This window comes from Enhydra lutris, unplaced genomic scaffold (genome assembly GCF_002288905.1).
Source record: "Enhydra lutris kenyoni isolate GAN:26980312 unplaced genomic scaffold, ASM228890v2 scaffoldscaffold18, whole genome shotgun sequence".
In the NCBI taxonomy this organism is placed as follows: domain Eukaryota; kingdom Metazoa; phylum Chordata; class Mammalia; order Carnivora; family Mustelidae; genus Enhydra; species Enhydra lutris.
Window position 1 is genome coordinate 7,909,370 of NW_019154102.1, and position 27,680 is coordinate 7,937,049.

The 27,680-nt window shown below is 39.7% G+C and overlaps 1 protein-coding gene across 2 annotated transcripts in view; it reads right to left on the reverse strand.

The window, feature by feature from the left end:
* The window catches only part of LOC111148014 (EGF containing fibulin like extracellular matrix protein 1), a 58,296-nt gene extending 42,603 nt beyond the window's left edge, over positions 1–15,693 (reverse strand). The window contains exons 1-4 of one of the 2 annotated variants that reach the window (XM_022504348.1): positions 15,618–15,693; positions 14,269–14,356; positions 10,047–10,095; positions 9,469–9,882 (exon numbers count right to left, since the gene is read on the reverse strand). In XM_022504348.1, the coding sequence (XP_022360056.1) occupies positions 9,469–9,882; positions 10,047–10,095; positions 14,269–14,349 (544 nt within the window). In that variant the 5' untranslated portion in view covers positions 14,350–14,356; positions 15,618–15,693. Of the gene's footprint in view, positions 1–9,468; positions 9,883–10,046; positions 10,096–14,268; positions 14,357–14,571; positions 14,654–15,617 lie in introns of those variants that run through there. The other variant, XM_022504349.1, reaches the window with a different exon arrangement.
* Positions 15,694–27,680: the final 11,987 nt, after the last annotated feature.

Sequence of the window (27,680 nt, forward strand, 5' to 3'; positions counted from 1 at the left end):
TGGATTGCTCTGAATCTTCCTTATTTTAGAGAGCTTTATCAAGGGCCTTGAGCTTGTTCACAGTATCAGAGAATTTATATATTTTCTAACATTCCCCTCAAACAACCATATTTTCATTACTCATCATTAGATTTCTGAGGAATTATATATTTGATACAAAGAGGCATTCACAATTTAAATGACTTTTCAGAAAGTAAAAAAGAATCTAGTATTTCTAATTACTAGTTTTGCTCTAGGGATAACAGAAACCTGTTTATTCACCAACGTTTATTAAAACAATCTAGGATATAAAGAATAGACTTTATAGCTTCTTTCAAGCTGCTTAAGCTTAAAATGGGAACAAGGTATCTAAGACCCCAATTATTAATGAGAAATTTGATAACATATATAGCTGGGAAATATACCTTATATACATTTGGTACTTAATAGCTCATTTACAAGGATGGTTTTAGAACTCAGAGTAAACTATAAGCCTGCGCTCTCTGATGCTTAAAAACCATTCATTTATTCGATTAGACACACACATGTGCACAAAAAACCACATTTGCTTAGTGTCTATTCAATAATAAATAAAACAGGACACAGTTCAGGAAGATATTTAGACAGAGTTGGAGGAACATATTAGTATTTTGCTAGGGAGCTACTGAAGATGGAACTGGTCATAGATGTTTGCTGTGCAGCTCAGCATCAAGTGTGTTTCTGTTTAGGTTTTCCTCCACCTACCACTTTGCCTTTCCTCATTAGCCTTCCTATCAGCAGCTCACTGTCTCTGGGGACTGTCCTGAGAAACCAGGGTAGAAGGAACACAATGCTGATTCTCACCTATTCTGCTTGGCTACACTGATTGTTACTTCCTCTACTGTTTGGATTTTAATTTCCTCATGACACCTCTCAACTTCCTCTCATCATTCTCTTTTAAACAGTCCATTCTAGGAGTGCCTGGGTGGCTCAGTGGTTAAGTGCCTGCCTTCAGCTCAGGTCATGATCCTGGGGTCCTAGGATTGAGCCCTGCATCAGGCTCCCTGCTCAGCAGCTCCCCTTGCTAGTGCTTGAGCTTGTGCTCTCTGTCAAGTAATAAATGAATAAAATCATTTTTTTTTTTTAAATGGACCTTTCCAGGAAGGAACCAAACTTTTGTTCTTGACCACATTTCTGGGGACATTTTTTTTTTCTGTCCAAATATAGATTTCAGTAAATTGGAAGGATACCTGTATTACAAACTGGTGACACTTTTAGCAGTTAGCTATGTACTTCTTTGTGAAGTCCCGTGTGTTACTTTGCTGGACTATTGTTGGTTTCTTTTATTGATTTTTGTTCACTGAAGGGTTGATGATGCCAAATTCTCTAAGAACAATGAGTACTCCTTCCTTCTATTTTGATTTTATCAAAGTGCCCACAATAGATAGTAGTTCTCAAACTGGATTATGTTTGTTGAGCATTAGCTGAATGGGTTTGTGTTCTATTTGATCAATTTCACTCGTGGTATTGCTTGGTTACCCTTCACTAGGACAGATGCACAATTATTTGAAAAGTAGTTCAAGGTTTAAAAATTGATTTTGCTCAAATCTTAAGTTTTTCAGTCTATTTAATACACATTTACATAACATTGGTTCACTGTCTCTCCCTCCTTTGAATCTGTAGGCATATGAAATTGACAGCAATAAGTTATCCATGCTGCTGCTGATATCTTGCCACTCAGCCTTCCTTTCATGTCATTACTTCACTTCATCTTTATTAAATGTTTACAAATTAGTTAGGTTTAAACTACAAGCCTGAAATTGTGGCTAAATGCTTGCAATGACAGCTGTAGTTTTCTGCCAATATTTGAATGCAGTTTTCTTGCTCAGTTTTGTTTTTGAGTGTGCAATTTGCAGATACCTCCTGGAAAAAGAAGCTTGCTAATGGATTTCAGATGTGGTGTGAAGTACTTATTTGTACATTCGTGCAAAATCAAACACATTTGGGACAAATTTTGTTTATTCTTTGGTTTCAAAGAATAGAATTGTGCCAGTAATTCAGCAAGTGTAAAGGCAATCCCTACAAAAGGGGCAACTTGTTGATTTCAAAGAATACAGTTTGAGACTTTCTGCTGGAGAAAGAAATAATGAGCCAGGAACCAGTGCACATTCCTGAAGTTACCCAGGCTTGCAATCCTACTCTCATCTGCTTCTTTCTGCTGCTTCGGGGAGAGGGAAATTCATTCCACAGATTAAGTGTTAACTAGTTGTTTTCTGTTTTTTTTTTTTTTTTTTTTAAGATTTTATTTATTTATTTGACAGAGAGAGAGAGAGATCACAAGTAGGCAGAGAGGCAGGCAGAGAGAGAAGGGGAAGCAGGCTCCCTGATGTGGGGCGCTATCCCAGGACGCTGAGATCATGACTTGAGTTGAAGGCAGAGGCTTAACCCACTGAGCCACCTAGGCACTCCAGTGTTGACTAGTTTTAACAAGGATCTCATCTTTGATGAGAAGTAAATCTTTGATCAAGTTTAAATAGAACAGAAGACACCATGGGAACACTCTTAAGTAGAGTGAGGTGTCAGCTGGGCATCCAGTAGTGGAAGGATCTCCTATCACTTTGGTAAATGAAAGATGCTTTAAGGCCAAACTCAGAGTCAACCTCCTCATTTGTGACTCTGCATGAACTAAACCTCAAGACAGCATTAACTCATCTTGCCAGTTTGTGCTGTGAGCATAAGGGGGATGCCTATAGAAGGTATAAATATCTCTTAGCACCAACCGTTACCACAGCCAGAGCAGAATTTAGAGTTTCACTGACAGTTCAAGACTGTTATGGTATTTCACATTTGCAGGTTTTATAGAGAGATGCACAGTCTCTTGTTTTCTTCTTTAGATGCTTCCTTTCACTCTAGACTACACATATCATACCCTACTAACTAGAACTCATCATCACTCATGTTTAGGAATCAGAGTCCTGGTGATGACAATAAGAAAGGTGAGAGAAGTAAAACAGAAATATTCTCTCCTAGAAACAGAATATATATTTTTGATGGTTTCTTTTTCCTACTTCACATTTTCCCATGTGTGAGGCGAACGTGATAACCACTACACTATGGAAACTACATTTTCCCTTGTAAAGTATTATGACCTTACCCTCTGATTTTTGTAGCTGAATTCAATTTTCAGAAGTTAAGATTAAGTTGGGGCATTGGTTCTCAAACTTGAACACACATCAAAATCACAGGATTGTTAAAACACAGATTGTTGAGCATCATCCCCCAGAGTCTCTGATTCGTAGGTCTGATGGGGTCCAGGAATTAGCATTTCTAATAAATTACTGGATGATGCTAATGCTTCCAGTCTAGGGACCACACACTATGGAAGGTAGTTATACAGCACAGTCTTTTGTGTGCAGAAGTGTGATCATACTGACCTCTTTCATTCTTTCACGTCAAATAGTTGCCATTCAATTTTTATGAAGCAAATTTAAGGACACTTCTTGAGTCCTTATACATATACATATACATATTGATCACAATTGTATATTAGAAATCTTTCTTTTTTTAAGATTTATTTATTTATTTGAGGGAGAGTGAGACAGTACATGTGCATGAGGAAGGGGGAGGAGCTGAGGGAGAGGGAGAGAAGAGAATGTCAAGCAGATTCCCCACTGAGTTTGGAGCCTGTAGTGGGGCTTGATCTCATGACCCTGACATCATGCCTGAACTGAAACCAAGAGTGCAGCACTTAACCAACTGAGCCACCTAGGTGCCTATATTAGAAATGTCTTAAATTTGAAGGGGCAGGGGGTGGGAGGTTGGGGGAACCAGGTGGTGGGTATTGGAGAGGGCACGGAATGCATGGAGCACTGGGTGTGGTGCAAAAACAATGAATATTGTAATGCTGAAAATAAATTAAAAAAATTAAATAAAAAAAATCTAAAAAAAATAAGATTAAATAAAAGAAATGTCTTAAATTAACTAGGCATTCAGTGACTATAGTAATTTGGAAAAGTAAATTATGAAACTGTGCTAGATTTTTCAGGAGAAAATCAGTCACTTCTACTGCACTGCATCAGCTTATTTAAAAAGTTATTAAGTTATCCCTACAACCTCGACCCCCATTTATTTATATGGCTTTAGAGAATTTTTAGATACTCAAAGGCAATTAACAACTAAAAGCAATGAAAAGCAGTAAGCAGGCTAAATACCCATTTTCCTTTCTGCTTGAAATATTTGTTTCTGTTAATATCCTAATTTACTCAATTATAGTCTTCCTTTTGCAAAATACCTATTTTCTGAGATCAGAGTTCTTCACTGGGTTGTATAATTATATGTAACAAAAATTGGGCATTTCCTCACAAAACTAACCAAAACAATGAGAAACCCTAATGACATTCGTAGAGGATCCAAAAAAAGAAAAAAACCCCAAAAAGATAGTGTTTGAAAGCTCTTTTGTTATGACAATGCCAGGTATGTTAAGCCACTTGATTACACTATAATTTATAAGTCCTCTTTTGTATATGAGATCATATAAGTTTCAAATGAAAGAAGTCAAAGAAAGACGTCCCTAGCATCTGAGAATCTGTACATGTTAGTTCAAGTTTCTCTTTTTAAAAGTACATGTATAGATAATAACTTCTTTCCTTTTCAAAATAGTATTTTAGTTATCCTTATGTTTATAAAGAAATGTGCAAAAGATAATAGGTGATCCCCAACAATGCAGAGCTTTTTAAACCCTGAGCATAATTTTTGTTGTTGTTCCTTTAAGCTTTACAAAAAGGCAATTTTTTCTCTTTGGCTTTTTAGTTGCTCTTGAATCACAGACAACAGTGATAAAAATGAAATCATTTAAAATACAGCTAATTTTTTTTTCAATTTGACAAACAAAATTTTATAGTTGAAGCATGATATTTAATTTGGCTGTGTGGTACATTTTTTCCCCCAGAAGAAATGTGGAAAGATGAGCTACCTATTGTATGACATGTATCTCAGTATGTAGGTGCTAATGTCTAGGTATTTGGCACATGCAAAGTCTAGAACAATGTGGAAACCTGCTTATTGACAAACCGGTAAGTGGGATCCGGACAACGGCAAGGGAAGTCCCTGTCCAGGTACTTAAAAATCAGTGAAGTTTGGTTTTTGAAAATTCAAAACAAATTAAAAAAAAAAAAACAATTTCACTGGACAAACAGTGCCATAATCTGAAAAAAAAAAAAAAATGGCTTTAACGTTGAGAAGTTCTCACTCTTGGCTGTGAGGAGCAAGAGATTCGGTTATTGGGGTGCGCTAGGGTGATCAACCACCCCAGTTGTTGAGGACAGAGGCATTTCCCAGAATGCGGAGTTTTCAGTTTTCGAACCAGGACAGTCTTGGTTAAACAGAGACAGTTGGAAACCCTGGGTTGTGTTTTCACATCTGTCAGTTATACTTTATATAATACAAGCCAGGTACTGTACTTGGCTTGAGTCCATAATCAGCTTCATTAGGCATTTGTATCAAGTTGATTTTTTTTTTTTTTAAGATTTTATTTATTTATTTGACAGAGAGAAATCACAAGTAAGCAGAGAGGCAGGCAGAGAGAGAGGAGGAAACAGGCTCCCTGCTGAGCAGAAAGCCCGATGTGGGGCTTGAACCCAGGACCTGGGATCATGACCTGAGCCAAAGGCAGCGGCTTAACCCACTGAGCCACCCAGGCGCCCCTCAAGTTGATTTTTTGATGTTGCAGTTTCTTTGGCAAGTTAGTAATAATACCTGTGAATCCTGACCAATTTTAGTAATGGCTTAACTATCAGCTATACAAAATATCTTATGTTTAATTTTTTGAAAGTTGAATTAAGTAAACAAATTCCTTTAAATTGAGCAATCAATACTTTCTCTTACTTGCCAGTCCCAAATGATATTTTTCTATGAGAATGAGGCTTTTAGAAAGTTATATATGCTTTTAAAAATCCTTTCTTAACTTGAACTAGTGATTTTGAAATCCATTGCCTTTGAGGAAGATACACAGAGACTAGGCAATAAAGTTGTAGAAAGATTAAGTGACCCATCAATGGGTTATAATATATTCCCCATTCATTCATCTCTCTTTTGGAGCAGATGAGTATCTGTTGGCTTTTATGTAGATGATAGCTCATAGGGAAACAGTTTCTAAAACTTTATTTATACATGACTCCAGGTATGTGACAGTACAATGATATTCATGTAGTTTTTGTGATGTAGCTTTGTCATGATATTCGTGACAGTTTTTATAGCTGTCAAGGATGGTGCCTGTCATTTGAAATTTTCAGTGCAAATTGCTCCCCCAGTATCACCCATGGTTGGCAAAAATTTTCTGAAAAAACTTCCTCAGTGTGAACTGATATTTGGAGGTAATGTTGCTTTTTAAACCTCTTGCTTTTGCACAACACTGAAAAATTCTGGACAAATACATGAAAAGGAGTAAAAAAAATCATGTTTTCACCGATTGTTAAAACACAGAAGGCTGGTCAAAAACATATTTATAAAATAGGGGCACCTGGGTGGCTCAGTCATTTAAGCATCTGACTCTTGATTTCAGCTCAGGTTGTGATCTCAGGGTTGTGAGATCAAGCCCTGAATGGGGCTCCATGCTCAGGGGGCGCCTGCTTGATTCTCTCTCTGCCCTCCCCTCTGCCCACTTTCTTTATGTCTTTCTCCAAAAATAAATAAATAAAATTTTTAACAATATATTTGTGAAATAGAATACACTTAAAATATCTACTGGTAGTTAAATTATTAGGCGCCATCTGTAACTGGTACTAGTGTGTTCAAAGGTACAATTGACTTTAACACCAAAGTACAGTAAAGATTTCAGCCATTACATGAAAAAAATCTCCTCAGCTTTAGGTTATGTAATGATAAACTGTACCTGTTGAAAAATATATGTGGAAAAAAGAAATAATTTTAATACAAATATGACTCATCTGCAGGCATTCATTTATTCCGATCCAGCAACCATGGTAAATGTGTTTGGATTGCTGGGCATAGTATGAAACATTTAAAAGGGAGTGGAGAACTTTATTAAAACAGAAGGCTCTTCAAACTCTACAATGATGTCAGAAATATAGGTCCTTGGAGCACATTATTGTTTTAAGCGGAGGTCCCCGCACTTTCACATTGGTTATAAAACATTATTTTGTGCTGCTGGCCTGGAATGAAAATGTCATACATCTGCAGGCAATTAGAAGAAGCTGGACTGCATGTTTGATTAGCTCAATAATAAACGGGCACAAGTGTGACTCCACTTATGTTAGTCAGATTCCCTAGACAGATTATCCTGTTGTTATCATATGAAATAACCCCCTTTTATCAACAATTAAGTAAATCCACATTTATGGGCACTTTGCAAAATTGTGAGGTGGGAAGAAATCCAACTTAAGCCTTAAGTCATCCAAAAAACTTTTAACCCTGCTTTCAGTGATACAGACCCCAATCCCAAATCTTAAAGAAATTGGTTGAATTATATAGAACAGTTGGGTTAGAAATACCCTGTGTGCACACAATCAGTAAGTGTGTTTTTAGCATCTATCATAAGCAAGGTATTTAATGGTTTTAGCTTATAACTAAAGAAAAAAATTCTCACAGAATTAAGAATTACAAATGTTTTAATCTGTGAAAAGTAATTTTGTAAGGTCTAAGTCTTTTTTAAAAAATTAAATAGATTTCATTTTCATTATTCACATTTTATTATGCAGTTTCTACTATAACCAAGTGAATCTTGTAAGTCTTGAATATGCTCTATCCTAGAACTTCTTCATTCAGTTCTAGGCATTGTTCTTGAATTCAACCACATTCACCAATGATAGGTATAAGCCACTTTGGAAATGACCCATTCATTTTTTTTTTTCTCCTAAGTACCATTAAAATATATAACTGGAGCATGAAAAATAATTCAGTATAGAAAAGTCAATACTTAAAAAAAACTTCAGTATCACTTTCCAGTTTCAGGAAAAACACCACCAAACCTTCCAATTCAACTAGATATTTAAATAACACAATTAAAAGTTGCTGTCTTAAATAAACTCAAGATACTTTTTATCAATATTCACTCAAACACATATACATAAAGTAACCTCATGAGGCTATCTCCTTGACATAATCCTTAAATTAAATATCGGAATATCAAGCAGATGCTGAAGCATTCATCATCATTATTGGAATTCTGACTCATGACAGTAACACAAAACAGATGCTAATATGATGCACCCTCTGAAAAGTGACACCATCATGGCATGGATTAGCTCTTGATGTGGGGTACTTAAAAATTTGAACACAAAATATAAAATATTAAAAGTCAGAGTATGATAGGTGTCCTTCATTTATAAGCCATTTCAAATCTATCTCATACAGTAGATAAAACTCCACACCAGTGCATAAAGGGCAGCATCTCAGGGAAATAGAAGATGCTTCTTTTCCTCACTCAGAACAGGTAGAAGGTTAAAAACTCCTGGACCCTTTCTGTTGGCCAATATGTACCAGGCACCTGTGGTATAAAATGGGGTCTACTCTGTCAGCCCCAGGGCTGTGCAAAAGGAGTCTGGGGCTCCTATGGTCTTGTCAGTAACGAGCTCCACACCAGGCAGACCTGAAAGGGTTGGCTAAGTAGGAAAAGCGCAACAAAATCTCATAGCACAGTCCAGTTAACTAATATCCTACACATCTTCAAAGCCCAAGATTCTTATCATTTTGTTAGCATGAGTCTACTACAGCTGTTTCTAGAATACACAGTGATGTGTACTCTTTGTGAAAATAAACAGAAAAACCCAAGCAGATGGTGCCATAGTGCAAGTGATATAAGAGAAATGTGCTCAGATGAGAACTGAAAAAGATAGAAATGTGGAGTGGGGGAGACTCCTCAAAGGTAACGAGAAACAGAAGTCCCATTTCTTTATTCCTCAGTGAGAAAAATAAATTAGTGGCAAGTTCAATGAAAAGAAAACTTGAGAACCCAAAGGAGGACATTTATGGAGTAGCTTGACGCACAATTTCTAAGTCCAAATGAATAACCTGACTGTTCTTCTGACAGCTGTTGACTCTGGCTCCGCCTGCCTGGGTTTGAAGGCTAGTTCTACTCTCACCACCTGTGTGACCCCTGATTCCCAAACTTGGCTGCAGGCTTGGAACCACGTGGGGAGCTTTAAAAAATTGGGAGGCCCAGAACCCATCCCCAGAGACTGTTATTTAATGGGGCTAGGGTGTGGCTTGGATGTGGAGGTTTTAAAAGCTCCCAAGTGACTATAGATGGTTGCCGCTATCGTTGAGAACCACTGATGACCCCTCTCTCCGAGCCACGGCTTCCTCATTTGTAAAATGAGGTCGATACAGGCAGCAACCAACTTTTAGGATTTTTGCGATGATTAAATGATAATTCAGGCAAAGCACTCAGCACCATGGCGTGTGGGAAGATCTCAGTAAACTGGAGCTGTTAATCCTCACCACGAGGTGCACTTGGACAAGAACGTTCTCATTAGCATAATAAGTCATGCTTACCTTGGCACACGTTATGCTCACTCTGTTCGTAGCCTGTTGCACACTGGATCCGGTGAGAAGGGTTGGAGGGGATGCGCTGAGGGTCAGCTGGGTTTCGCCGGATGACAAAGTTATTTCGGCCAGTCTGCACTTCCGGGCCTGCAACTGCAGCAGCGCTGGCCACGAAGCCGCCCCCGGGCATCACTCCACTGGCTGCCATGCCCGTGGCTGCCACGCCCCCAGCGCCTGTCCCTGACGAGGCGGCTGCATTGGCCGCTGCACCCACGCCTTCCGCAACGGGTGTTTCTTGCTGAGGCTGCTCATTATTGACAATAATCTGGGCTGTTTTAGGAAGGCAGAGGTATCCTCCGTAGTGATTGACACATTTCATTCCACCTTTGCAAGCGTCTGGGACAATGTCACATTCATCAATATCTGTGGTCAGCAATAAAATAAATCAGGAATCTTCTCAGAGGGAACACCAAACATGTAAATATATGCTCACGCCTTTTTGGTAGAGTACAAAGAGGACAGGAAGAGTGACATGAGATGGAGACAGAAAGCTATGTTCAGACGGGAAGTCTTTGAAGTTGGCTCACCTTTGCACTGCTGTCTTACAGGATCCCACTCATATCCATCTGTGCATTGCTGTGAAGAAAACATCAAAGATGGGGCCAGGAGACAGTTAATTGGTGTATCCACTTCCTAAGAAGTCACTCTAAAAGCTTCATTCCTATGACAACAATCCTTACTCTAGAGTCCCAGATAGATCATGAGGTGGATAGTTTAACATTCCCTAGATTTTCTCCCTCCCTCCCTTCCTTCTCTCCCTCCTTCTTTCCTTCCTTCCCACCTTCCTTCCTTCTTTCTTTCCTTCTCTCTCTCTCTCTTTTTTTTCTTTTGACAAATCTGTGCATTGGATCACTTCCAGGCTCCCTTCTCAATCACCAGCTGCCTCAACTCTTGTGTTGTATTTGGTACAGTTGCCCATCACCATCTCAGAATTCTTTTCTCTGTCTCAATACTGATCTTCCCTAATCTCCTTGAATGCCTGTTTTTTGCTTTATTTGCCCTTCTTCCACATTAAAAATTTTACCAAAAAGGAAAAAAAATCAACCAAGTTCCTTTATTTAGCCCTTTACTCTTCCCCTCCTCTCTCAATTCTCTTAGAGCATTCCAGCACCTGCCTTTCTTTACCTGTTCAGCTGAGTCTCAAGCCTCCCACTCACACCTTGGCCCACCTCCTAGCTTCAATTCCTACGAGTCCTCTCTAGTGGACTCACTAAACAAACCATCTACTGAGTACCTTCTCCTACTGGGCACCGTTCTAGTCCCTGGGCATGCAAAAGTCATGAAGACCTTGTCCTTGTCCTCAAGTGGCTCACGGATCAGAAGAGCAGACAGACAGGTAGACAAGTTGGAGCAAGATTTCAGGTGCTGTGACACATACATATATGTGGAAAGAGTGATGGACTCTGTCCAGGGCTGTGTGTGGGCATGACAGAGTGGAAGAGAAGGCTTAATGGGGGAAGTCACAAGTGAATTGGGTCTTACAGGATCTTTCCAGGGAAATGTGGGAATTCTAGGAGGAGGGACCATGAGAGCAAAGATGCAACACTGTTAAAGACAGAAAGAGCTGCAAGTAGTCTGAGTGGGGGCATGCAGTCAGAGGGACAAGAAGGAACCAATTCCTACCTTGAATGTCAGCGAATCTCAAGCTTTATGATCAAGCTTAAGTCACCCAGGGTGCTTATTAAAATGCAGACCCAAAGAATCAGATTCTGCAGGTCTGGGTAGGAGACTTGGAATCTGAATTCCTAACAAGCATCCCAGGTGATTCTGACAGGTTGCCTATAGGCTATTTCTTGAGAAATGCTACTATAATGTGATAAGAGGCCTCTGAATAATTTTATTTATTTACTTATTTTCCCTGAAGCATTTTTAAGCTCAGGAAAATATTTGACCAGATGCAGATTTGAGGAAGATGCTTCAGGAAAGATAGAGCAAAAGTAGAGTGAACAAACCAATACACTTGAATTCTTTTAATAGCGCTGAGAGTTGCTTATGCACACAACAGATTCTCGGCAAGTAAATAGCTGAATGGAGACAGCTCAGTTTAAAGATTTTAGCAGGATCTGAAACTTCACAGGGTGAAAACTATACTCACTTTATCTCTGAAGCTAATTCTTTCTAGTTTCTCCAACCTGCCCAGAGTGCAACCACCCTTCTTAGGACCTTGGATTATAACTGTACACTGACTTTTTCATTTATTTTCCTTTAAACTCTGCTGACTTCGTGTCCATGTCTGTATCTACCATGTTGGTGTGTAAGCCTTCCTGGCCTCGTGAATAGGTAAGGCTGTCTGGCTGTCCTCCATATCTCTGTGTGCTGCACACAGCCTCCAAGACAATCTTTCTTGCTCTCTTGATTGTATTACTCCTATATTTAAGACCTCACACTGACTTGCAGACCTCTCACCTCCCATTTCTGCCATCTCCAGTTTCCCCTCACCACCCAGCACCAGCCCACCTAAACCTGTCATCTCTTCAACTTGTCTTGGGTTGTTTTTACCCCTAGACTTTGATCATGTCACTTTCTCTGATTCCGATGCCTCTTCAGCCGTTCTAGATTAATCTGACATCATTACTTCTTTCAAGATTCAGCACAGAACTTGACCTCTTCCAATATGCCAGTGCTGACATTAATTACTTCCTTGCTTTTTCTATCTCTTTAGCATTTATATAATTGATACAATTATAATAATGCATACTTGCTTAGGAACTTTGTAGTTCAACAGTATTTTCCCAGTGTAAATTCCATGAGGTAAAGGTCTAGATTTTCTTAGTAAACAAATAAACTTAAGTTCTTTGGCTGGTGTAAGAACTGCTTATGCACATGGTAGCTACTTGGCAAGTAAATGGCTGAACGAACCCTAACTTTAAAATGGAAGGGGGATATGACGCTGTCTTGTGAATATGAGCTCAATTTTCCAAAAAGTACCTTTCAAGTCAGGCACAATGACAGTACACTGAATAATCTATTTGCTAACTAGAGAGGGCATGCAGATTGTGATAGGTATTTAGTTCCAGTACATTTAATACGGATCTGCTATTAAACAAGCCTAGACTGACTAGACCACTTGCTGGCTGTGTAGCCTTCAGCAAGTTAGATACTCTCTCTGATCTTCAGTTCTGCTATTGGTGAAAGGAAGATGATACCACTTCCCTCAACCTTTGCTATGGAAATGAAAGGAGATAGTATCCCCACAACGGGGTACTCACAGAGTAGTTATATTTTATTCTTTAACCATAAATTATTAGGCATACACAGTTCAAGAGACAATAGACCTAATTTTAGAACAAAAAGGATGTCATATCTGGAAAATCTGCTATAATAATAATGAACTCTAGTTAGAGGTCTTAAACTCTAGTGTTTAATCCACAGGGAACTTTCTCTGCTAAAGATAATTGTGATTTAGTTGATGAACCAAAGAGAAGGGGGTATAAGACAAGCAACTGTAAAAGCAATAAAATATTTTATTGGATGAATATAAAAATGGGTAGTTAATTTAACTTTAGCTCCTTAAGAAAGTAGTAAGTTTAGCCTGAATAACAAAACATTCTCATTTGAAGATAAACAGCACATGTACTCATTTCTTGTGCTTTATTTATCTTCAGCAGAGGAAGCATCTACATTTATCATTAAGTTAACAAAATATTTATGTGAAACCCTACTTGATTTATAGTTGATCTGAACAACAACAAAGAACATTTTCCAGATGAATACTAACATTTCGGGGATAATAGGATACCAAAAAGTGAGATAATGTTTATTATCAGAATTGACATTAGCTCACTTTTAGGAGTTTTATTTTCAAAAAATTTTCACATTCTTTTGAATAGGATTACTTCATTTTAAATTGGGAGCAAGTAGAAAAATATGTTTTTCATATTGTGATCCAGGACAAATGTCACTTGCCTCATGACACTGGTTAAAGACTAGAAGACACAAAACAAAAACAAACAAACAAAAAAAGAAAAGAGAAAACAGAGGTGTAAACAAACTCGCTGAAAGTGAGGTAAGTACTGCCCTCTGTTCTCACTACATCCATTCCTGATAGTCAGATGATATTTTCGATATTTTATTAAACATTGGTAATATCTATGCAATCAACTAATTAATCAAATATTACTTGGAAATAATCAGATGCAATTAATTAGAAAATGGAAAACCAAATTTCACACAATGCATTTTAAGACCACTTTAGCCAAGATGCATCCTTGTAGCACATAAATTCTACCTGAAAGGCATTTATATGAATTATCAGTTATACTATAAATGGATATATAGTTTTTATAAATCCAATAAGGGCCATTTACATGAGAACATAAGTCATATATACAAATGAGGTATGTGCTTTTGTAATGTTTTTTTTTATTTGACTTGTCTTACTCTGCAAGTTTTGGTTTTATCTGCATGTATATAGGAATCCAGGCTTTCCAATTCCTTACCCTCATTAATTTATTGGATGTGTTAGAAACATGTAGCTTACTTTGGTTTTTGTTTTAAAGGGGTCTCCTTTTTCAGTCTTGCAGAAATCATTACATTTTGGTCCCTATCTCAATTGGTGATCTAAATGAAATTTTGGAGGGACCACGGGTGATTTAAACAAATCTTAAATGTGAACCACACTAAAGCGTTGTTTAATTTATTACCCTCCACAGCCTGCAGATCACATACACTGGCAGGAGTGGATAAAGTCACCCTTGTGTCACCGAATCCCGCTGAACCGCACTTATCTCAAATTCCATCACCCCTTACCGTGTACGTGATGGTTTCTTCGGTGTCCTGTGACTTGACCAGCGCCAGAGTCAGCATAGTTAGGAAAAGGGCTTTCAACATCGTGAATCTTAAAGAAAACACAGGACAAACTGATGCTTAGTATCTGCTGCAGGGGAAATAACAAAACTTCAGCTGTGCAGTAATAAGCAAGGAAGGGCAGGAGGGAGAGGCTGAGGTTCCATCATACCCGATTTCCAATCTCCTTTCTCATTCCCCTCCCCCACCTCAACCTTGCCTGGGCCAAAGGAGGCACCAAAGACTGTAAAACGGCTGCAGAGTTACATTTCACTTTACTCCATCCAGCTGCGCTGAACATATACAAAGGATATTCAGCGAGGAGTTTCTACGGTTCCTACACAACAGGCTCCAGAAAGGGTGTGGAAGGGAAGAATAGAGGGTAATTAATTTCAAAGGAGATGGTGCATTTATTTATATGTGTGTGTGTGTGTGTGTGTGTGTATGAGAGAGAGACAGACACACACACATACAGAGAGAGAGAGAGGAGGTGGGGCAGCAAATCTCATATTCCTTGAACACTCAGGCTTTGCCTATATGCTCACCTCCAACTAGTGAAGTTCCTTGCACAGCTTAGCAGAAATACCTGTGAACTAATACAAATGACCTTGGCCTCAAACTTTTTTTAAAGCAAAACACCAAAACAAAACTCAAAGAACTATCTCCTCCCCTAGTAGAATACCTGCCCTTCAGAGTTCCTTCTCCTATCCCTCAAAGTGGGGATTTCCGTGCCATTCTCTTCGCGCAGTTTCGTGTGAAAGCCCCAGGTCGTGCGGAGGAGCAGCCCCAAGCGTCCGATTCTCGGTGCCTTATCAGTCCCTTGGTACCCGGCACGCTACCTTCAGGATCCGGCTGCCTAGAGCCAGAACCCGGGGACCACACCGCAGCCGCGTACTAGTTTCCAGGCGGCCGACCTGGCGCCCCGGGGGAGGTGAGGTTCCCTCTCCTAAGTTAACAGGCTGCAGCCCCGGGAGCTGCTCTGCGCTCCCGCTTTTCACCAGCTCCTGTGGAATCCAGGTGCGGCTTAAATCTCGTACATTAGCCCCCTGAAACTTTCAAAACTTCGTTTATGGGCACAGCCCAGTCGTCTGATTGTGGGCGCGCACGCACTTGCCCATCCAAACAGATGTCACCCCGGTACTCGCACATGCTGACAGATCGCATTCCGAGACCGCACACCTCCACCTCCCTCTCTGCCTGAGAGATCTTGCACAGTCCGGGGGCAGTTCTCGGGTACCCTGCACCCTTGAGGTTACCCCACTTACTTCCCTGCGCGCGGCCCGGCGGGCTCTGGGGGCGCCAGGGGCTCCTACCTGCGCGGCCGCGCTGCTCTCCGGTCCTGGGCAGCAAGGGGAGAGCGGCAGGGGAGGGCAGCCCGGTGGGTCTGAACTGGCGAGGTCTGGCAGCGGCCGCGGCGGCAGGAGGAGGAGGAGGAGTAAGGGAGGGAAAGGGGGAGGGCGAAGGGGGGCGGAGGAGATTGCTGAGGGAGGCGCAAGGGCTGAGCCGGGCGCCGCAGGCCGGGCGGGAGAGCGCTCTGAGCCGCCGGGTCCGCGCCCCCTCCTCCGAGTGCCCTCTCCGCCTTGGCGCCTGCCCTCCTCTGCCAGCCGTTCAACCCCAGTTCCCAGACACTCTGGAACCCCAGGCCAAAGATGGCATGCTTGGCATGTAAGGTCTTGGGTTTGAATCAGCCTTGGTGATGCTCCAGCCTTCCCGACAATATCTCATGCCCCGTAGAGGAAAAACATCTCTCCCAGAGAGCTGCTCAGGGTCCTGAGAAACTGGTTAAACATTTTTCCCCCCGATAAGTGAATCCTATTAATTAACTACCCCATTCATTGGACTGGTTGTTGTTGCCCTTTCTTTCAGATTATTTGTTTATTTATTTATTTATTTTATTTTTGCGTGGGGGAGGGTCTGCTTCCTCAAATGTAGAAAAAAGAGAATCCGTTCATTCAACAAGTATTTATGACCTACTATGTGACAGGGTTGGCAATGGACCACGTATAGCTCATGCTAACAAAATTGTGAAGTCAGGTTTGGTTTTGGTCTTGCAAACCTCCCCTGTGTATGGGCCCTTTTTCTTTACCTACTGCTTCTCTTCTCTCCACTGGTTCACTTGCGAGAGTCCCCAGTTCTGGTCATTCAAAGTTGCACATTTAATTTTCACCCTTCATACTAATGGTGGAATTTCGGGAATCTGGAGAGCAAAAAAAAAATTTTTTTTTCTGGCTTCTTCAAATCATACCACACAGATTGCTGTTATCTCTGAAGGCTCCAACTCTATGGTCAGATTAATAGTTTGCTTCCAAGGCAGTCATGTCTTCTAAGAAGCAAACAGCCAAATACAACTTCATGAATGAGACGATGTGCCAACTGAAGGTACTAAGGACTTTGACCCCCAGCAGGAGACAGAGGGTGGGAGAGAGAGGGTCAGCTCCTTCCCCTTTTCTGCTGGCCACCACTACCTGAAGATGGTAGACAGTGTAGGAGGCAGAGGCTGTTGGGTGGAGGCCTCTCTCCTTATCTCTGGGGTATGCAGTGGGTTGTCTAGACCTTGCCAGATTGGTTGCAAGCCACACAATATTGAGCAAGATCAAAGGAGCTTAATGGCCCTGAACCTTACATAAGTATGTGGGATTTTGCTAATGGTATTGAAGATTTTTACTACCAAAATTCAAATAAGTTTGTTTTCCCAGTCATTAATGGCCTCCAAACTTTAAAAAAAGAAAAAAAAAAAGAGGAACTTCACCTTTGTATAGTAAAAAGATCTGTCCACACATTTTCTTCTGTTCTTTTTTTTTTACTCTATCTTTGGCCCTCTCCCCAGAAAAAGTGGATTGAAACTCCCAAATTTCTATCTCCAGCCTGGAGCTCTTCTTACCTGAATATCCAGCTGCTGACATTGTTATCTTCCTCTGTACACCTAATGGGCATTTCAAACTTAGCAGGTCTGCTGAGTCTCACCCTCTCTCCTAGCCTACTCTATCTAGCTGCTTCACCATCTTGATTAATAGGAATTTCATCTTTCCAATTTGTTCAGCTCCAAGATCATGAGTCACCCTTGATTTCTTTTTTTCTCACACAACTTACATTCAGTCCTTCAGAAAATTCTCTTGGCTCCACCTTCAAAATATTTCCAGAATCAGACCATTCTTCATCACTTCTTTTGTTAACACCCTGGTCTGAGCAACCAGTGTGTTCCACCTGGATTATTATGATAGCCTCCTGCAGTTTTTTTTCTCAGCAGAAATTCATATAGATGGGTCCTAGAGTAGGTACTCTTTCATGTCTTGCTTCCCTCACTTAGCATGGTTCTGAGATGCATCCTTGTTGTTGGGTGCATTGGAAGTTCATTCCTTTTTATTGCTGAGTAGTATTCTAATGTATGGATAGACCCTGACTTGTTTATCTGTTTACTTGCTGATAAATATTTGGACTGTTTATGAATAAAGCTGTCATGTATGTTCATGTAGAAATTTTTGTTTGAATATATGTTTTTCTTTTAGGTAAATACTTAGGAGAGGAGCTGCTGGGTTATATGGTAAGAATGTGTTTAACTTTAAAATGAAATGCCAAACTGTTTCCCAAAGTGACTGTACCATTTTACATTCCTACCAGCAACATGCAAGATCCCATTTGCCCCACATCCTTGCCAAAACCCGGTATTGTCCGTCATTTATAGTGTTGGCTGTTATAGTGTGTTATTTAAGCGGCATCTTATTGGTGATCTCATTTCTAATGATGTTGAGCATTTTTTTATTTCTTTGTTATTTATTTCCTAATGTCCATCAATATATATTCTTTTGTGAAGATCTCATTAAAATCGTTTTTTTTTTTTTTTTTTTTTTTTAAGCAGAGGGAGGGTAGGGAGCAGGGGGAAAGGGAGAGAGAGAGAATCTCAAGCAGGTTCCATGCCCAGTGTGGAGCCTGACATGCGGCTTAATCTCACAACCCTGAGATCATGACCTGAGCCCAAATCAAGAATCAGATACTTACCCGAATGAGCCACTCAGGCACCCCATCCTTCCTATTTCTAGTGATAGGGTATCTCTTTACTAGTTGAAAAATAGTGAAATTGGCAATGGCTTTCTTGGGCTACTGATTCAGGGGTGAAATATCGTCCCACTCCAAATTAATCAGAACTAAAAGGAAGTACTTCTTTTCCATAGTTAGGGGAAAGGCCTTCCAAGCACACAGTGGAAGGGAACAATGGAGCCCTTTGCCTCAGCTGCCACTGGCAGCCATGTTAACACCTGGAGGTAAGCCAGCCTGATCATGAAGGTGGTACATGCTGTGGGTTGCCAACACGTGGACAGAACCTACATCCTGGATAGACTGTTCATAGGGTGGACTGATCCTAGGGCCCATGATACTTTTAGGGGTTCTCCACAATGTCTTATTTTCTTATAAAGTCAGAGGAAAAAATAAATGTCATCTAGCCTGATTAATAACATTACAGTCACGAAATACAATTTTTTTTCTTTATTTTCCTTTTTCTTATTTATTTGTTTGTTTGTTTGTTTTAGTGGAGGAAGGGGTTCATGAAGGCAAAAGTGCCCAGGGACCATGAAAGTTATAATGTGGCCCTGATTGTTGCACTTCCAAATCAGGCAAATGTGGACTCTGTTCTACCTCTGCACTCCAGTTTTGTGAGGTAATGTATTTTCCTATGATTCAAGCCAGTCTGAGTCAGGTGTTCAGTTACTCGCAGCAGAAAATGTACTCACTGCTAGCACGAGAAAGTCTCCTACTCTGGAAGCTCTGGCCCTTGTGATGTGCTATGTTTGCATCCCACACTCCAGAGTGGCAGGCTCTGAGTGTTTCTTGGGAGAGGCTGTTCTGAGAGATCCCCAGCCTTTCTGTCCTTGGGCAAGCTGAGTGTTCCAGCCACTTCTGCTTGGATCAGCTTCTAAGCTCCTCCCCATCAACCCCTAACATTGGTGTGTGTGTGTGTGTGTGTGTGTGTGTGTGATTTTTAAAGATTTAAGACTTGAACTCTCCCTTTAATTCAAGAAGGCAACTCTGCCTTCTCTTCCATTTGAAAAGTAACCAGTGACTAACTTTTATAAGGCGGCCCTCTGCTTCCTAGTTTACGAACTAGTACACTGTATATATTACAAAGAAAAATTTGTATTATATTTTCTTTAATATTTCCCTTTTTAAAAATTCCCTGAAAATAATTAGAAGTCTAAAGGACCCACAGGCTCTTTAATTAATTGAGTAATAGAGTCAACAAATCCTGTGGTTAAAACCTGATTAAGAATGTTCACTGATGTGTGGACAATTGGAGAGCGAAATATGTAAAAAACAAAACAAAACAAAAAATCCAAAACGAATTAAACAAAAAGGCAGTAAAGGTGAAACAATTACATAGGGATTAATGGCAAGGCGATCAATTCACCCCAGTTTACCCAGGACCTTTCGTTTTTGCACTAGCAGTTCTGTGTCTTGGGAAAGTGCCTAGTTCTAGACAAATTTAAATGTTTGTGTAGTGGAAAGAAAATAGGACACGTAGCCAGGAGTTCTTGCCTGGACTTTGCTATGCTCTAGCTGGGTAACCATGGCAGTCACTCAACTTCTTTGAATCAGTTCTGCACAAATGTTGACCAGGGTAACAACATTTATCACTGTTGTTATTATATTATGCTTAGCTATATTTGTCACCTTGTTTTGTTTGTTCCTCATTTATTACCTCTTCTTCTGGTAATTATATCCTGATTTTCCTTTGGAAACCAACCCTTACAGTGATAGGCCATGACCATCCCTGCCTACAGAATGCCACTAAGTATACATTAAGGGGAAACTCATAGGCCCTAAAAATAAGGGGAAGTGGCCCAATGCTGGTACAAGAATGTCAAGAGCAGACTTGGTTCTTAGGCTTAGTGATGTGGCAGAATTATTGTCTTCTTAAGTTGTTTCCATATGCTGATAAGAATGAGGATACAGAGAACACAGGGCCCATAATTCCACGCTCCCTGACTGGAAGGAGCCCATTGGACATGGGCTGTCAAGGCTTCTAGGCTTTAGGCCTGCCTCTCTGAGCTACAAGGCAGGCAGAGAGCTGGGGCATACCCCTTGAGCCCTTATTTCATTATATCCTTTGCTGGATGATTCTTTTATCCCTGAAAACACACACCATGGTTTGCTCCAGAGCTCTTCCAATCCTTATGATTTGCATGGAGATTATTTTTCCTGTGAGTCTATGGGTTTGCATGTGACCCAGGCTCTGCCAGTCCTAACATCAAATCTCTTATATCCACTGTGATTGGGTCAGAAAAGCAAACCCACCCTAAGACAACCCCCACTGAAGGGTCAGTGTGGCACAAGATCAGGATTCTAGAGTCTGGGTTCAAATCCTGACTGCCACTCACCGGTGTGTGAACCTGGGAAAGTTACCTAACCTGTCTGGGCCTCAGCTTCCTCTTATGGAAAATGGGGATGATGATGATTCCTATCTTGTAGAATTTTTATGAGTATTAAGTAAGAGAATGCACATAAAGCCCTTGGTACAGTTCCTTGCACATAGTTGTTGCCGCTATCATTATTATTAATACCAGAGATCTATCACTCATGGGTCTGTGCTGTGAACCGAGTCAATCAGATTCACTGTACAATAAGAAAAAAGAAGTTACTAAGGTTAACAATTGTCTTCCTATTTTTGTTTGTAACTATTTGTAGTTTATGGGATATTTAGAAGAAGCAAGTTCTGATAGTTTTATGAAACTGTAGTTTTATGACTGAGTCATGGAAATGTGTGGCTCCATACTGAGCATCAGTACTGTCCTGAGGTGACAGTATTTTTGGAATAAGTGGCTCTGAGATACTGGATATTCTGAATTTTGAACGGCTTATAAAATTATACTTCCTTACTGCTAATAAACAGTAACCGCTAACACATATTACTTACACTGTGTCAGGAACTATAGTAAGCAGTTCGTATGTGTCAAGTCAGCAGCACTATTATTATGCCTGTTTTGCTAAAAAGGAAATTAAGGCACAGAACAGTTCAGTAGCTTGCCCTGGTCATACAGCTAGTGAACAGCAGAGCAGGGGTTCAAAAGCAGGCGGTGTTGTGCCCAAGCCCCTGCTCTACATGCTCCTTTGTGTCACTTCCTCCCCACCATCAACTGAACTTCAGGATTCAGGGACAGAGCAGAGGCCTGGGTTGTGTCTTCAATGTAATGCAAGCACACAGATTCAAGCTGGGTTGAGCAGACTGCGGTTGAAGAGTGCAATAAATTCACTCTGCTGAATTGCTGTGAGCTCAAGGGAATCAGATTTGGGGATTTGAAGATCTGTTGGGTGGCGGGAGGGACCACAATTTCAGAAGAGATTCACAGATGTTGGTGAACATGCATCGTGCTTTAAGTCTCTGTATGCTTTAGAATGTGTCCCTGAATCGAAGATGTCCTGTCAGTGTGGCTCAGTTCTAAGAGTGACTGACTAAAGCACAGGCTAACTGTACCCAGCAAGAACCCACAGTGAGTATCCCTGACATTCTAGAGACCAAGACATGAATTGTAGAATTAGCCTACAATTTCTGGTCGTGTAGCCAAACCAGACAATATTTGGGTCCAGCTGGTTTGTAAAAGTATATTCCCTTATGAAGCTGTTGAAGGAGAAGCCAACACTGGAGCCAGAATTGGCTGTATAAGCCTTTGCCTTTCATAGAAAGAGTTCATTTGTTAAATACTAGTATTCTTAGTGACATGATAAAAATTGATCTCTGCCTAATGATGTCCTTGTAACATACTCTTTCAAGAGTAATGTTGATTAAATTATTTATTTTCTTGGGCTGCTTTCATATTGATGTTTAAAAATTCAATATTTTTGAATAGCTAGATTTACTGTTTTTATTTGTGAAAATATTCTCATGGTGAATACACATATGGATTTCTGATATGCTTGCCATTATTGAAACAAGTCCTTGGAAAAGATAGCTTCTAATACTCTTTTTAGTGCTAAGAGTCTTTGATTCTATCTTGTCTTTTGGAGTCTGGACCAGGCCAAGAGAAATTTCAGTGGGCTTTCAGCAGATACATAGTCTTTCCTAATACACCCACTTGATATACACACATATACAAACTGTTATAAACTTGTCACAGAAGATAATGTATATTTATTAAATTGATTGCTATAATACCCCAAACATTAAGCCATGTAACTTGTGGCTTGTGCTTTAGAAGAGAACTCATTGAAATAACTGGAAGTGGGATTGCAGCTCTAGCCTCAGAGAATATTGGCAAATTTACATCTATGTAACATTAATTTGCCTCAAGTATGTCATCGGTGAGTTCTTTATTTTAGTGAGTGCAGATGTATTCTCCTTCAGAATGTGTTTGGTGAAATGCTCTTCCTGAATGCCAAACTGACATGAGAAAACTTTCAGTCATCTGGAGCTTGTAAATTGTTCTGAAATTTTTGGAATTTTATTGAAGGCTTGATTTCATCATAGAGCAGAGAATACCTTGGATGAATAAAAAGCAAATCAATCAGAAATGATGGGAACCAGTAATTAAAATTTCCTTGGAGAGATAAAATGTATGATGTAAATCCACCACCTTGCAAAAAAGATTGCTTTCTAACAAGTTATCAGATCTTACAGAGCAACTTTTCAGATGCCGACACAGATGTGAAGCTTTATTTTGTTTTCGACTATGAGCTCCCCCCTCTCCTTTCAAACTTGAGTTTTCCGGAAACTTCATTTGGCTAATCAGGGCTGATGGGGTTTCAAGATGATTGCATTATGGAGAATGAAATTAAAAAAAATACCCCCTGAAAGTTAGTAATTTGATTTCAATATGGAACTTAAAGAAATGGATCATTACTCTCCCACTTTTCTCAGTTTGGAATCTTTACATAGTATTTTGTTGACTTTTAGAATTTCTATGTTCTACTTTCCAACTTCATTTTACCTTATGTGAATTATTTTTCCCTCACTCTGGATTTTTATTAAAATAGAAAGTCCTCTTTATCTGTCCTTTTGTGAATACTTAATCTTATATCTTGATACTGAACACAGATAACAAAATGGGTTTTGACATCTCCTTGAAAATATTTAAATTAACTTTTTAGGAAGCAATGGTTCAAACAAAACTGAAATGTTTTCATTGAAATCTAGAATTTAAAGAAATGTGTAATAATATTAGTAATACATATTTATGATTTTTTTCCTGTTAATATGTCATATCCTATACAAATGGAGCTGTTGAGACCAAAGCCTAAAATGGAATAGACACTATTGTTTCCTCTCTGCTCTTTGAGGAATTTTAAGGCATAAATTATTCTGGTTAACTATCTTTAACTTCTTTCTCAGTGTAGTATGTGGAAAGGCCAAAAAAAACCAAACCCTTTCTACTTGGAATTTATAGTATGCTGCTAATGCAAAAAAATATAAGGAATAACATATCTGACTTTTATTGTTGATTAAATAGGGCGAATGTGGAAACTCTATTCAAGGTAAGAGGTTGAAAGTTTACATATCCACAAGGGAGATATCACAGGGATATTGATTAGATTTAAATGTTGGTTTTTTTTTTTAAAACTCTGTTCAAACTTCAACTGTAGTTGATTTTTAAAAGGACCAAGAGTTATAAAACACTTACGTTTGTTCAGCTCGGTTGGAAGAATGGCAGGATGAGAAAGTCCAATCTGATTTAAGATTGATGTATTCATTTTATGGTGAAAAGGAAATAGAAGGAAAAGGGGGTCTTTGCAACCATCTGTGCCAACTCCCTCATGAAACTTGGAGCTTAGATAACTTGTCCAAGTTAACCCTAGTTAGTGGCAGAGCCAAGGACTAGAACCAGGTGTCTTGACTCCTTGTCTTGGGAGTGTTCCACCTCCCTGCCTTATCTCTCTATCTTCAGCCTCCTTTGTCTATTTGACATAATCTTCGTTGTCATCATCCATCCGTACAACACAAATTGAACATTTGACAGAGGTATGTTTCTAGGCATGGGGAACTGTTGGGTGGAACTGACGCATACATGTACAGAATGAAATGAGGGTTATCTCTCTTTCTTACCAGGCTGTGATCTTGAAGGCAGGGATTGTGTTTGTTCACCTCTCGCAGCCCACATTCCACATATATGCTCCATGAAACTTTATGCAGAATGCACTCAGCATCAGGATATTTCTCCACCTGTCCCTATGCAATGAATCCTCTTGTCTGTTTTGAGTTCTGTCCCATTGTCTCCTATTAGGAGCCTCCTCTCTAGTACCCACTTTGGACTGACAGTTCTCTTGGTCAGCCTGACTTTGATTTTGGTCTCTCTCTTAGAGATTACCTTTTATGTTATTTATGCTTAACACTATGCTCCTTAGGCAAGTGACCTAAATATCTCTCCCTGTTGCAAACTCCCAGGACACTGCCCCAGCCCACCCTAGTGCCCAGGCCACACTTGTCTGGGAGCTGACATTGATAGTCTTATCTTTGAACTGCTGAGAAAATGAGGATAGCCTGGCACTTGGTAGATACTCAATAGAGATCTGTCGAATGAACAGTAAAGACACTTCATAGCGTCACCTTTGTCTCTATCTTCTTCATCTTTTTATTGAACATTTAGTTTGGAGAGATGATGTTAAGCGCCCTGTGTGATATAAAATGGTTCATTGTTCATTTGATCCTACTCAGATACATAAATAAAACCTACTCTTAGTCTTGAACCTCCAGATAGTTGGCTTTAGATACTTGGAAAATTCTATAAATAACTGGTTATTTTTCTCTTTCTGTGTATTGTAAAGTCTTAGTTTGGATATAACTTTGTGCTATATTAAGGGATTATTTTCTCTTCTCTAATCAGTAATGATTGTGCTATAAACACCTACTGAGTTTCTTTCACTTAGTCTTCTTTCAAACACTTTCAGAAATTCTGGGTTGGAGCTAACTAATACCTAGCAGTTTCAAAATAATGTTTGGGGGCATCTGGGTGGCTCAGACTCTTGATTTTGGTTCAAGTCATGATCTCAGGGTCGTGAGATTGAGCCCCACATCAAGCTCTGCACTGGCTTTGGAGCCTGCTTGAGATTCTCTTTCCATCTCCCTTTGCCTCTCCCTAGCCCTCTTTGCCTCTCTCCCAGCCCCTGAGAATGCTCCAAACTCTCTCTCTGAAAACAAGGAGGAAAAAATAAATAAAAATGTGTGAATCAGTTATATTTTAGAAAAAACAAATGTATTTTTCTTCCACAGAAGTATATTAAAGGAGACAACAAAGAGTTTAAAAAATGACAATCTTGATTAGAATCTTCTTTTTCAGTGACTTCTAACATTTCAACATGAATTTATTATGTTTCTAAACATTCTGTAGTTTCCTTCTTCCCAATGACTCTTTCAAATAATAGTATTTTTGTGTTTTGAAAGTAATATATGCACAATGTGGACATTTTACAAAATATAGGAAAATATGAAGATGTAAATTAAAGTTATCCGTAATGAAATGACTTAAATGTTATCTAAAGAGAACCAGTTAATATTTTGTTGTATTTCTTTCCAGATATGTGTGTGTATATATATATATATATATGTGAGAATACATATATATACACATTATATATGTGTGTAAATACACACATATATACATACACACACATATATACATACACATATAAAAGTATATATGTATATATAATACTTATTCAGTCTTCTCTGATTTCTCTCTCCTCCCATATATATTCTAAGTATATATGCAAATATAGACAATGGTGTTATTTTGGAGCATATACATTATACTCCTGTACCAAATGTTGTATATTGTTTGTTCTTCACAACATTTTGCTTTATTTTGTTTGGTTTGGTTTTTATTTATTTGACAGAGAGAGAGAGAGCACAAGTTGGAAGAATGGCAGGCAGAGGGAGAGGGAAAAGCAGACTCTTCGCTGAGCAGGGAGCCAGATGTGAGGCTCAATCCCAGGACCCTAGGATCATGGACTGAGCTGAAGGCAGATGTTTAACCAACTGAGCCACCCAAGTGCCCCTCAACATTTTGTTTTAAGCATTTCTTCATATTTTTAATGTTTTGTAAAGCTTATCTTTTATTTTCTCTGTGAGCAATCTCTAGACTTAGGTTCTGGTCACTACTGAATTGGACTACCTTAATTTCCTGGATAATAATCATGCTCCACTTTCATGGGTTGAAATTTGGCTTTCACGGGAAAATCATCCCTTCATTTTATGACACTCACAGATTGGCTTAAATACTTGTCTACACTATAACAGCACCATATATATTTCCCTTTTCATTACACTGACCTATAGTTTATGATTGCTGTAGGCATATCCATCTGTGTATGTATTTCCCTTATGGGACCAAAAGCTTCTTGGAGGGGTCAGGTCATTTTTTTTTTTTAAAGATTTTATTTATTTATTTGACAGACAGAGATCGCAAGTAGGCAGAGAAGCAGACAGAGAGAGAAAGGAGGAAGCAGGCTCCCCACTGAGCAGAGAGCCCGATGCAGGGCTCGATCCCAGGACCCTGAGATCATGACCTGAGCCGAAGGCAGAGGCTTTAACCCACTGAGCCACCCAGGCGCCCGGGTCAGGTCATTTTAATTTTGATATTCTCAGCACTCAGCAGCATGGCTTTAGTTGGTGCTCCATATGTGTTTATTAAAGAAAAATGAAGAAAATGAGGCCCAGAAACATTACATGGTCCCAGTGAGCAGGATTATTCTAGGCCTCTTTCCTAGAGGACAGGGTTGATCTTAGTTTCTTTGTTACTGAAGTTACTGCTGACCACAGCAGGCCTACATTGAGAATAATAATTTGTTTTCTGGCCTTTGTAGCTGGTTTTTTTTTTTTTGTTTTGTTTTTGTTTTTTACTACAGGATTTTCAGTCCCAAAGTCTTTCCTCCTGGGTAGTCAGATCTGGAGGTGGAGGTCCCACAAGGGCTCATGAATGTGTCCTCCTCACTTCTGCTGATAGCTGCCGAGCCTGCAAAATGGTGTAACTCTCCTGGGAATGCAGTCTAAGGCCTTCTTTTGGGCACTGAAGCTCCCATGGTTGGGTTGGAGCCCTCAAAGTTTCCAAAGTGAGCTGTTTTCTGGAGCTTCCAATGCTCTGACACTGCCCTGGACCCCTGCAGAGGTAAGGGAGAGGTCTCTTACTTTCTCCTGAGCTACATTTTATCACATGGGCACCAAAGTGGCATTGCATTGGACATCAGTACTTACCCAGTCAACAGCAGGTAACAGTATCTTGAGTCTATTCTCTCATCGGCCCCTTTCTTGGGAATCAGTGTGTGAGGCTTTGGCCAATGAGACAAATCTGGGTGACAATATAATACTCAAGACACGCTGCTACCCTCTTTTCTTCCTCTCACAACTGTGTCTTTGGTATTGAATCAAACTGAGGAGGCTCCTCAGACTCCTAGTGCAA